Source organism: Sitodiplosis mosellana, unplaced genomic scaffold (assembly GCF_009176505.1).
Source record: "Sitodiplosis mosellana isolate CC-2019 unplaced genomic scaffold, AAFC_SMos_1.0 Smas_scaffold_6197, whole genome shotgun sequence".
Classification (NCBI taxonomy): domain Eukaryota; kingdom Metazoa; phylum Arthropoda; class Insecta; order Diptera; family Cecidomyiidae; genus Sitodiplosis; species Sitodiplosis mosellana.
This window is the reverse complement of record NW_022601438.1, coordinates 6772087-6784384: the sequence shown is the minus strand read 5'-3', so window position 1 is coordinate 6784384 and position 12298 is coordinate 6772087. Positions and strand designations below refer to the sequence as shown.

General features: G+C 37.3%; 4 protein-coding genes across 6 annotated transcripts; 3 read left to right on the top strand and 1 right to left on the bottom strand.

Annotated features, from left to right (window-relative positions):
- The first annotated feature begins 370 nt into the window (after positions 1 to 370).
- On the top strand, positions 371 to 3890 carry LOC129577685 (FACT complex subunit Ssrp1). The gene is made up of 7 exons (XM_055465171.1): positions 371 to 656; positions 787 to 1364; positions 1497 to 2157; positions 2396 to 2567; positions 2661 to 2824; positions 2915 to 3328; positions 3507 to 3890. The coding sequence occupies exons 1-7, from the start codon at positions 603 to 605 to the stop codon at positions 3573 to 3575; spliced, it is 2112 nt and encodes a 703-aa protein (XP_055321146.1). The 5' UTR covers positions 371 to 602; the 3' UTR covers positions 3576 to 3890.
- A 993-nt stretch (positions 3891 to 4883) lies between these two features.
- Positions 4884 to 8485, top strand: LOC129577681 (SH3 domain-containing protein Dlish). 3 transcript variants are annotated; one of them, XM_055465159.1, is made up of 8 exons: positions 4884 to 5029; positions 5109 to 5594; positions 5795 to 6208; positions 6297 to 6373; positions 6455 to 6505; positions 6639 to 6903; positions 7216 to 7685; positions 7784 to 8485. In XM_055465159.1, the coding sequence occupies exons 2-8, from the start codon at positions 5546 to 5548 to the stop codon at positions 7946 to 7948; spliced, it is 1491 nt and encodes a 496-aa protein (XP_055321134.1). In that variant the 5' UTR covers positions 4884 to 5029; positions 5109 to 5545; the 3' UTR covers positions 7949 to 8485. The 3 variants fall into 3 exon arrangements, with proteins under 3 accessions (XP_055321134.1, XP_055321137.1, XP_055321135.1); XM_055465162.1 differs by having other exon boundaries at positions 5001 to 5594; positions 5795 to 6199; XM_055465160.1 differs by having other exon boundaries at positions 5026 to 5594.
- On the bottom strand, positions 8466 to 9741 carry LOC129577683 (28S ribosomal protein S15, mitochondrial). Its single transcript, XM_055465164.1, has 3 exons — positions 9396 to 9741; positions 9188 to 9321; positions 8466 to 9085 (listed from the first exon to the last, which is right to left on the bottom strand). Exons 1-3 carry the CDS (start codon positions 9617 to 9619, stop codon positions 8571 to 8573), a joined length of 873 nt encoding a protein of 290 aa, XP_055321139.1. The 5' UTR covers positions 9620 to 9741; the 3' UTR covers positions 8466 to 8570.
- Positions 9742 to 9817: 76 nt separating this feature from the next.
- On the top strand, positions 9818 to 11800 carry LOC129577682 (actin-related protein 6). Its single transcript, XM_055465163.1, has 4 exons — positions 9818 to 10033; positions 10144 to 10288; positions 10361 to 11199; positions 11385 to 11800. The coding sequence occupies exons 1-4, from the start codon at positions 9945 to 9947 to the stop codon at positions 11512 to 11514; spliced, it is 1203 nt and encodes a 400-aa protein (XP_055321138.1). The 5' UTR covers positions 9818 to 9944; the 3' UTR covers positions 11515 to 11800.
- Positions 11801 to 12298: the final 498 nt, after the last annotated feature.

The following is a 12298-nucleotide window of genomic DNA, read 5'->3' as shown; positions in this document are numbered from 1 at the left end:
GTCTGTTGATATTTTTATGCACATTTCCAAGTGAGATTTGTCTGCTGAATAAGTTCAAAATGTAACATAATATTATGTTGTTTATTATAAACAAGCCATTACCATGTATATAACACCGCATGCATTTGAATCAGACAAACCGAAATTATTTATTAAATACTGCGCTCTATAATGATGATGAAACTTACGTTTTTTTTTTTCCATTGACCGTGTATTTATGCAGCGGCAAAGAATTCGGCGTAGTTTTGCCGGTTTGATAATGACATTGGTGCTAAGCTTTGTTATGATCATTTCGTCAGTGAATGAAATAGGTAAATTTTGCGGTTAACCTTCAAATGTTCGAAATTCGAAATTCGAAATTCGAAATTCGAAAAACTAACAATACACACATAAATTGCGCGCCATCGGTCCCGCAACAAAGTGACAAGTGACAGATAGACGACATAACCAAGCATGTTTAGCGCGTCTCTGTTGAACACCATTCACCGCACATCGTTCATTTGTTGAGCAAGTCAAACGTACGGATATTTCAATAATTTTGTGAACAAAGAATTCGTTTATTTGGTAGTTTAGAGAGAAAAAGAGACGAACGTGCATTCAATATGGTGGATACACTGGAATATTCGGATATTTTGTGCGAAAACAAGGGTCACATGGTAAGCAAATTACACAAAAACAATGCATTTTTTTCTGCCAATGGAAAGTTCCATTGCAAAATGACGTACAATTTGCTAATTTGTGTGTGTATTTCGTTGTCTCTTTGTGCATTTATTTTTGATGCTGTAGACCTCGGGCCGGCTCAAAATGACCGACCAGAATATCATTTTCAAAAACAGCAAAACCGGCAAAGTGGACCAACTCAATGGCAGCGACATTGAAATGGTGAACTTTCAGCGATTTGTCGATTCGATTGGTTTGCGTATGTTCACAAAGAACGGTTCGTTGCATCGATTCATTGGGTTCAAGTCGGGCGAAGAGAGTAAATTGGCGGAATTCTTCAAGAAGAACTATTCGAAAGATATGCTGGAAAAGGAATTATCGTTGCGCGGCTGGAATTGGGGTACCGTACACTTCAATGGTTCCGTGCTGAATTTTGATTGTGAAAAGAAAACCAGCTTCGAAATACCGTTGCAAAATGTGTCACAGTGTACGACGGGCAAGAATGAAGTGACATTGGAATTCCATCAGAACGATGACACACCGGTGAGTTTGGTCGAAATGCGTTTCCACATACCAACCACCGAATCGGCCGAAATCGATCCCATCGATGCATTCCATCAAAATGTCGTCAAACAAGCATCCGTTTTGTCGGTGTCTGGCGATGCGATTGCCATTTTCCGCGAACTACAATGTCTCACACCACGGTAAGTTACAATCGATTCTATTGTTTTTTTCTCAAATGCATTCAAAGTTGTGATTTTGTTTATGCTCTCAAGTTCAGACTCAGAAGAGAATCTTTTAATCACTTCTTTTCTTTTATTTTCTCCAATACGCAGTGGTCGTTACGACATCAAAATCTTCTCATCATTCTTTCAACTGCACGGTAAAACGTTTGACTACAAAATCCCCATGTCAACGGTACTGCGATTGTTTTTGTTGCCACACAAAGACAATCGTCAAATGTTCTTCATTCTGTCGCTGGATCCGCCAATTAAACAAGGTCAAACGCGTTATCATTACCTAGTGTTGCTGTTTGGAAATGAAGAAGACACCAGCATCGAACTACCATTCACAGAAGAAGAGCTGAAAACCAAGTACGAAGACAAATTGCCAAAGGAATTGTCTGGTCCCGTGTACGAAGTGCTTGGCAAGATCATGAAAGTATTGGTGAATCGAAAATTGACCGGGCCCGGATCATTCACCGGTCATTCGCAAACACCAGCCATTGGATGCTCATACAAAGCTACCGCTGGTTATCTGTATCCATTGGAACGTGGCTTCATTTATGTACACAAACCACCCATGCACATTCGCTTCGAAGAGATTGCCTCGGTCAATTTTGCACGTAGCGGCGGATCGACGCGTAGTTTTGATTTTGAGATCTTGCTTAAATCCAGTGCGACGCATACATTCAGCAGCATCGAAAAAGAAGAATACAACAAATTGTTCAATTACATCTCGAGCAAAAAGATTCCGATCAAGAACACCGGCAAAAATGTAAGTGTCAGTCAGAGACTGTGTACGGGTACGAAAGCGAGGGATTTTCATCATTGTGCGTAATTGAATGTTTGGAAGCATTTTAAAGTAGCTTCAACTTGGCACGCACAATGTACATTGATTTTCATGGCATTTTTCTAAAAAAAAAAAAAAAACTTTTTCATTGTGTTCAATGAACACTGTTCATAATTGATTGACTTCATTTTGTAAATAATCAATTTTACTATTCCAAAAACAGGAGAAAACTGCATCGTATGACAATGACTTTGGTGATTCGGAGAATGAAGCCGAACCGGATGCCTATTTGGCTCGTGTGAAGGCAGAAGGCAAAGCTCGTGACTCAGACGATGATGATGATGATGGTAGCAATTCAGATGAATCAACTGATGATGACTTTAATCCGGATGCTGGTAAATTATTCATTTTATCCGCTAAATTTATTTTTATTAAATCGCATTGAGTCAATTACCTATCAATTGAAATTCACTTCATTCGAAAAATAGAAAAAGTTGAAGATGTTGCCGATGAATATGACAGTAATGTTTCAACCACGGAATCATCGGAAGGTGAATCTGGTGATGATGCGACGCATGAGAAAAAGAAGAAAAAGAAAGAGAAAAAAGAGAAGAAAAAGGAACGCAAAGAAAAGTCCAGCACCTCATCATCGGTTAGTATAAACTTGATAAGAAAAAAAGTTCAATTTCATTTTCAATGAGACAATTTCATACTCACAAACACTCGGTATGTTACTTCACAGTCAAAATCAAAGAAAAAGAAGAACAAAGATGAAAATGCACCGAAACGAGCATCGACCGCGTTCATGTTGTGGCTGAACGAAACACGCGAGGAAATCAAACGCGAAAATCCGAATTTGAAGGTGACCGAAATCGCAAAGAGAGGTGGCGAAATGTGGCGTGAACTCAAGGATAAATCGGAATGGGAAGAGAAGGCGGCCAAAGACAAAGAACGTTACACCAATGAAATGAAGAATTACAAACCAGCAGGCGGTGGTGACGATTCAAGTGGCAAGAAACGCAAAAAGGAATCATCATCGCCAAAGAAAACGACCGCAACAACGATGGCCGGCGGCGGATTCAAGAGCAAGGAATACATCTCCGACGATGATAGTTCCAGCGGTTCTGATGATAATAAAAAGAAGAAGAAGAAAAAGGTTAGTTTTAAATGGAATTTCATTGGATTTTTACCCATTATAGATTAAAGAGAAAGAACTGTTATTGTGTTATTAAAAATAGAGTTCATGACAAATAAGTACAGAAACCATTTGATAGTTTCGAAAGCAAATTAATACCAATCCTTCTAATGATTTTGATTGAAATTTCCCCGTACAGAAGGCCGAAACCGAATCTGAAGAAGAAGAAGAAGAGGAAGAGGAAGGAAGCGGCAGTGCCAGTGATTAAACAAAAGCAAAAAAAACGAAAATCTATATCGAATCGACCTTTTGCAGTAAAACTCAACTACATTGTTCTAGATTAAGTTGACCAATGTTAAATGTTATAAGTGTACTTGTTAAGCAACCAAACAAGCAGGCGAATTAAGAGTGAAGAAATATGTATGTTCTTACTTTTTGTTTCTATTATAAGTTATTGTAAGTAATTTCAGTAAATCATCCAATTCCATTCATTTTTTCCCCTTCTACCGCTGTCTCTCTGGGACATAATGAATAAAACTTGAAAATACTTGAATAAAATAAAATATCATTTTCACATACAACTTAGAGTCTAGTATCAGAGTAATTTGTTTCTTTGTGAATCTAACGACAAGCGTTGTACGGGATCGTAGATGGGTCGGAGAGTCGAACAGATGTTCTATCAACAAACAGTTCAGTTATTGAGTTATGATTTGGTTCCAATTGACATGAATCGGTGCATAATCATTGTATCGCATGCGATATATAATGTGTTGATCCCAATAAGATCTGGAATGGTCCGTTTTTTTCTGCGCTATTATATTGAAATCTAACGTTGTTCACACGAGTGAATGTGTTCAAGAGTCGTCTGTGTTCAGAGTCTCATGTGTTTGAGAGAGAGAGAGAGAGAGAGAGAGAGAGAGAGAGAGAGAGAAACGCACCGAGAGAATAAGACGCTGGAAATGCATTTGCCGTGTGCTGGTATTCAACGAACGAGCGTACATTTGTTGTGACCACTCAATTGTTTTGTACTGCTTCACTCCGTTCTTGTCCATCGTTTCTGTTTTTTTTTTGCCTTGTCTTCTAACACAACAACAAACCCCAATGATTTAGTATTATGGGCAAATGCGAACGAACGAACGATCGACCAGAAAAAAAATGAGAAAAAGAAAGAAAAAAAAATTGTTCTGAACGTGTTCATATGTACGTAAAAACATGCACTGGAATTTGCTAGCAGCACCAACGCACACTCAAACCAATTCACGTTGTGATCTCGTCGCATGAAGAATGGTATGTGCATGATTTGGACGACAACGAGTGAGGCAACGACGACGACGATCACGATGACGATGAACGAAATGGAATGATATGGCTGAACACAACAACGCCACTGCACAAACATTCCAATAAATCGGAAAGAGAACAACAGCGATTAAAACCACACATACGTACGAAAATATAGCGTGTTGGCGATAAATAGCTTAGGAAAAAAAATTTCCTTCTTCTTTCCTTGATTCAAAAACCAATACCATTGCAGCTGTACCAGCAGCAACAGCGAAGAAAAAACAACATTCAGCTACTACTTCTGTTCCTGAAGACAACGCATCGACTCTTAACACTCATACACACACACATACTCATACCGATGTGCATACGCACACATGCATACATGCACACACACACACAACCATACACACAAACTGGCTGTGTGTAAACGTCTCACAGGTAAATGTCGTTTATTTCAGTTGAACAAGTGATCATTCGCATTAAATGTTTATTATATATATACCATTTAATTGCACAGCATTAAACAGTGGTGGTCGTTTGGTGCATTCCATTCCAACTTTCCCGAAATAAATCAACAAATCAGCAGTTCTGTGCATCAATTTTCTCAGAATACATGGACAAAAATTCGGTGTAGCAGAATATTCTGCTGGTTACTCTTCTTTTTTTTTCCTCTCTTCAACTTTTTCTTCGTTCTCTGCTCTCGATTCAGTGTGTGTTCTTCAAAAGGAAAATTGAAATAAAATTAAGCGATAAAAATTTGCCGAACAACAACAACAATAGCAGTAGCAGCAACAAAAGAAATCAACGACCCGATTGATAGTGTGTTAAATAAAGATCTAACTGCGACAGAAAAAAAGAGGTGTTGGAATTCGTTGACATAATATTAAATGAGACAAATCAAGTAGAATCTATTCAAGTCAATCAACAAGTGGATAAAAAGGCAAACATAAAAAAATGGCATTTTTATGCCCAGTTCGAATAGGTCGCAGTAAAAAGAAGAAATGTAAGTGGTTTTTCTTTCTTTTTTTCTTTCTTTTTTTCTTTCTCGCTCTCTCTCTCTCTTTCCCTCTCTTTCTATTTGAAGTGAATCGAGGAAAAGTTGCTAATTTCTGAGAAAATAAAAACAAAATGAATTCTTGCGTATGGTGTTAATTGAACAATTTCTTTTGTGGTTTTTTTTTTCTCCTTCGTTTTAAATCGAAGCGGTCAATGGTGAGATTGATAAGGATTTGACAAGATCAAACAGTGGCTTAGGATTGAATCATGGGCTCGGTCGCATCACTGGTTCGGCCAGCATTGAAACATTGGTACGTGTTGGCATTGAAAAAGAGCATGGATTAAGTCCCGATTCTAAGATGATTGTCTTACACGATTTCACACCTTGCGTTGATGACGAGCTGGAAGTGAAGCGCGGCCAAATCGTTAACATTCTCTATCGTGAAAATGATTGGGTTTATGTCATTGGCCAAGACACACGCCAAGAAGGATTCATACCGTACTCGTATTGTACACCGTACAACACACAACTGGCCGATTTGGCCATTAAGAAAAAATTACCCCGCAACGAACAAATGCTCTACTTTGGCAATGAAAATCCTAACGATAAAGGTAAAAAAGGTTGGAACATTCATTGAAATAAATTTTATTTAGACTAACAATTTGATCATTCCGTTTTTGATCGCCATTTTTCACCTTTGTTCAACAGGTGATTCCAATGCAAATCCAAACGATAATAATAATGATACGAACAACAATAACGAGGGAAATAGCAATAACAATGAGGTAAACTAATAGCAATCACATTTGCTTGGAACATAATTTTTTTTTGATTTTATTAATGAATTTCTGGCTCTAATTTCACAGCATAACAATGGAAATAAAATGAACAACACGACTTCGGTTGAAAATTCAGAGGTTTGTCAAAATTGGACTTTTTCTTTTTTTTTCTTCGAACATTTCTTTCTATATCTTTCTGCTTTTTTTTTATTATGATTGAAATCAAAATTCGGGAAAAAATTAAATGCAATTGATTATGGATTAATTTTAGCACAACAATGGAAATAAGACGAATAATCCACCATCCGCATCTGATATAATTGACCTGTCAACAGCTGAGATTCTCGATGACAACACAATGTCCGGTTTGATTGGGCTGCAAAATTCCATGCTAAAACATTCGCAGGCTAGTTTAAGTTCCGATCAAGACTACATTCCGTTTGCAAAAGATATTTGCGGTCGATATATCGTGCTTTACACATTCATTGCCCGCGATGAAAACGATGTGTCGGTTGAACGAGGGGAATTCGTTACGGGTATGTTTCGTTGTACATTTTTTTTGTTGAATTTTTTTTTTAATTTTCTATTTTTCATTCGGCTTCTACGGTCTGATTTTTTACGGAATCTATTTCCTTTCTCCTGTTTTTTTTTGTTTACCATTTTTTTAAAACATGCCCCAATGGTTTTTTCCAACACAAAGTGAATAACAACACCTGGGAGAAATTATTTCATATCAACAATAAATTTGATCATCGATTTTTTGTTTTAATTCTGTGATTTTTTATGAAAATTTAAATTTTAAATTCAAAATAATAAAATAAAAACTGGTCAATTCTGCATCGTTTTAGTTCTAAACCGTGAGGATCCAGAATGGTTTTGGATTGTGCGTAGCGATGGTCAAGAGGGATTCATTCCATCTGGATTTGTGTATCCAGCGGATAATATTTTGCAGAATAGCACCAAACCATCGGTACAAAATGCATACAATGCAGCCATGAATCAATTGAATGATGCACGTCAATTGCAAAATCAAACATCGGACGCAATCGTCACCAATGAGACAACGAATACGTGCCAAACGCACAATATGCAAATGGGGCCAGCCATCGGTCATGTGAACAATGGCATGAGTGATCAAGCAATGATCAATAATGCAGCCAACAATAATTCCAGCAATACCAATAACCAAGTGCAAGTTTCACAGCAACAACAGCAACTACAACAGCAACAGCAGCAGCAGCAGCAGCAATCCATCATCGGTGGATCAGAAGAGTTACGTTATCATGGAACTGAATTAGTTATGTTGTACGATTACAAGGTAAGAAGAAAAAAATTATTGAAAACGAAAACATTTCGATATATAAATAAAATTCGCGATTTTGTTTTATCTCTCCCCCGCTCTCTTTCTCCCGCTAGGCTCAAGCACCTGATGATCTGTCAGTGCGACGTGGTGATTGGATCTATGCCGATTTAAATAATCAAACCGTTGATGGTTGGCTCTGGGCCTATGCACCGAAAACCCGAAAATACGGCTTTATTCCAAAAGCATATGCACGCACTCCTGCTATGACTAGTCTCTAAATAATGAGTCTTGTGTGTACAAAACAAAATCCGAGTCCAACGAAAAAGAACTACAGTGCTATAAATAAACGGCAAACTAGTTTAACTTAGACATAATCTCTTCATTTTGCTTTCTCGCCGGATTTTCTTTTTAAGTCGTTTAGATGATGAAGAAGAAGTAGGAAAAAAAAAATTACCGATGCAATTTGGTCCGAATTTGGAACGAGACTAAAAAATAACTCGCCAATAAAACAATTATGCCTTTTTGAACGTAGATTTATAAAACCAAAAAACAATTGCTAATATTTTCTATTTTAATATCGTATTTAAATTAATTTTTTATATATAAAAGATTTTTTTTGTTTTTTTTTTTTTGTATCGATGGATTGAGAAGAGCGTGGCTTTTTCCAGTGAATTTTTCTCTATTTAGAGCGGTCTGCATTTAGATATTTGACATAAAGTCAATCTTATTATTATTATCGGAAACACATTAGTTATCTGTAATTTATGGAATAATTTTATTAAATGTAAACATTAATTTTTTTTTATTTTTGAAAACATCCTGGTTTTATTTGATTTATCCCTTGAATACTAAAAAATTAACATCCATACACAAATGGGTTTTGTTTTGTTTGTTTTTTTCTTAGTAGATCTTCCATTTCTTTTTGGTTGGTTCGATCTTTTTGGTATCTTCCACTATCTTCAATTGCTCGTACTGTTGTCGGACCTCGTCAATTTGCTGTTTGGAAATCGTTATATCGACTTTCAGTGCAATCTGTTCGTTTCGAATAAATTTTAAATTCTTCAATTTTTGCGCCAAGAATGGCAACTGTTGTGATTCCAATTCTTTTCGATAAGCGTCCAATTTTTGTTTTCGTACATCTTCGCAATAGGTTCTGGTCAATTGACGCAAACCCTCTTTTCTTGCAACCATAATTTCATCTTCCTTTTGTGGCTTTGGCTTAAATTCCAAATCCAATCGTTCCAGCAGCCATTCGTACTGTTTATAGTCGGTTTCACGTAGATTTTTAATCAATTGAATACGTGCCTGAATCAATCTATACGTTTCCAGTTTGTAAAAGTGTCGCTTTCGACTGTGCACAATACCGTTTTCTATTGCGTGTTGCATGAATCGAATGCTGCCGGTCAGTTGAGCAACTAGAAACAAAATTATTTTAGTTCAAGTTGATTGAAAAATCAAAACTGTCCACTTCAAAATCAATTTTGTGTATATTTTTCTTCTCAGTTTCCGTTACTTACTCATGGCCACAGGCGATGTATAGTCATAGCGATGTGATCGTACCGAGTCCATCAAAGATTTCTCATAAAACTCTTTGCTGTATTCCATTGGATGCCATCCAAGGGTGAATTGATTTCGTACATTTGGCTCGGCACTAAAAGCAAAAGACGAAAATGTCAATTTGTGATTCTTGTGAATAATTCTCTTCTTTTCTTCCTCTTAACTTACTTTTCTAATTCGGTGGCATATTGATATTGTAGGCAAACATTCGATGGATCTGGTTGAACGTAAGTGCCAATATCGCCACTTCTCACACGACTATAGCGTGAAACTCGTTCGGGTCGTTCCCATTTCACTTTGAGATCGACCACTTTGGTGCGTGCTAATATTGCTGGATTTATAACAATATTTCGGGTCGTATTGAACGATTGTTTTGCAACAAAATTGAACATTCTATTTTATTTTTGTTATTTATAAAAAAGAAAACCAAGGCCAAAAACAGAAGTACGAGCTAATCAACCGATTGACAACTTGTGTAGTGGGCTCCGAATTTTGATACCTAACCTCAATGCGTCAAATCAACGCATTTAGTTCATTCGAAAGACGTTGATGGGCGTGCAAATCGCACAGCCACACCATACACACAAATGCTGCTGTAGTTCATTTGACAGTTCATTTGAAACAAAAGCCGCAGCGAGCAAAAAAAAGCTGGTAAACAAATCTTGTGGAGGCTGTGCGTGTGTCAAATCAAATCAAATCGCTGAAAATTGTCGCCAAATGGTGAATATGGTCATGGATTATGCAAATATAATCGACAATGGGGCGTACTCAATCAAAATCGGCACATCCGTTGAAAATGATCCAAAGTAAACAAAGTGAAAGAAAAAAATGTGGAAATCAGTGATATTTTTTCTAACTCATCCCAGTTTCGGCATACGACTAATGGATTTGTTTGTCTCCTCGTTTTTTTTTTCAGAACCATTCCGAATTGTATAATGAAAGCAAAGTCAGAGAGACGGCGTCCGTTTATTGGTGATCAAATTGAAGAGTGTCGAGATGCGTCTGGATTATTTTATATTTTGTGTTTTCAAAGAGGCTACTTGGTTAACTGGGATGTTCAGGTATGTTTTTCATTTGTTTCGTTTTGAATGAATATCGTCATTTCAATGGGCAAAACTTGTTCCAATCTTTAGAAAACCGTTTGGGACTATGCGTTTAGTAAAAGTTGTGCGTCTGTTGATTTCTCCCGGCCGACCATCATAACCGAGCCACAATTCAATTTCACATCCATTCAAGAGGCGATGACGGAAATTTTCTTCGAAGAATTCGAATGCGAAACATTGCTACGAACAACCGCCGCCGATTTGGCCTATGAAAATTATGCGGCAACAAAAGAGCTGCAAGCACCACATTGTTGTATTATCATTGATATGGGCTACAGTTTTACACACATCATACCGTTTGTGAAGGGTGAACGGGTTAAACAGGCCATCCGGCGTATCGATGTCGGTGGCAAAGTGCTAACAAACCATTTGAAGGAGATTATCTCGTATCGCCAGTTGAATGTTATGGACGAATCGTATGTTATCAATCAAGTGAAAGAGGATTCATGCTATGTATCACAGAATTTCTACGCTGACATGGAAGTGGCGAAGAAACGTTTCCCCGATAATAGCATAGTGCGTGAATATGTGCTGCCCGATTTTACATCAATTAAACGAGGATTTTTGCGCGAACCGGTTGCCGGCAAACCGGCCGATGATCAACAAACGTTGCGATTAACAAATGAACGATTCACAATACCCGAACTACTCTTTCATCCATCCGATGTTGGGATACGACAAATGGGCTTGTCTGAAGCGATATTCGATGCCTGCAAATCGTGCCCTGAAAAAGCATTAGGTCATCTACTGCCTAATATTGTGTGCATCGGCGGCTGTGCCATGTTTCCTGGCATGGCCGAACGACTGAAGAAAGACGTACGTGCCCTCGCTCCAGATTACATTGACGTTGCGGTTACTGTACCCAAAAAGTAAGCCAACCAAATTCAGTTTGATCGATTTGTTTTTGGTTAACTGTGTTGAAACGATTTGATTTTAGTTTAGTTCCAAACTTTTTGCAAAAGTCAAACTCAAAACATATTTTCCAACCAATTCACGTCGCTTATTTTTGGCTGAAATTCTTTTCTTCATTTACATGAACATTTTTCTTTTTCAGTCCAATTTCATATGCATGGCATGGCGGAAAAATACTCAGTCAACAGGAAAACTTTTTGGCCAAATGCATGACACGCGAACAATACGAAGAGGAAGGAGTGAGAGGTGTTACTGAGAAATTTGCGATTTAAGTGTTATACCGATAAATACGAGCTAGAGATTTTTTTAAGCAACAAAGAAGCAAGAAAACAAATAAACAGAGACAAAAACAGAAGAAAAAAAAACAGTTTATCATCATGACAAAGTGAGGCTCGGTTCGCTGATTCAACTGGCGCCATTCAAACCGAGAAGTGGAAAATATCAAACTTACTATCAATTTAATTTTATGTCAAATGCTCCATTTTTAAAAAAATAATAAGAAGAAATAGAAGAAACTCACACAATAAAACCGATTGAAATTGATTTGAAGTGAACGTATTTTTTTATCGTTTTTTTTTCTCTTCTCAAGGGAAAGAAATAGGAGCTGTATTTTTTTAAACAAAAAAAAAGAGCGGTTGTTAATCGCATGATCAATCCATATTTGAATGAATGCCCATAGTTGATTTAAAAGTAAGTGAAAAACTGTAGCAGTAACAAAAACAACGATAAAAAAAACAGTCGGACTTAGTACAAAATCCGGCTAATGTTAACTCATATGGTATGCGCGCCTCTTGGCATTCCTTCCATTCATTCAAACTTTGGGTTGCTTTGCTTGTCTGCCTGCTATGCTGCCTGCTATGCTGCCTATGGATGTGTGTAAATTGTGACAAGCTGAACAGGAGAAAAAAACAAAAACTCCGAACCAAATACATAAATGAGAGCTTCATACCATATACACACATCTATCTCGTACGCTTAATTTATATCGTGTGTCACAGTATGCATGATTTGGTTGGTGCTGTTGTTGTTGTTGTTGTTTTTCCTAATAAATTCTGT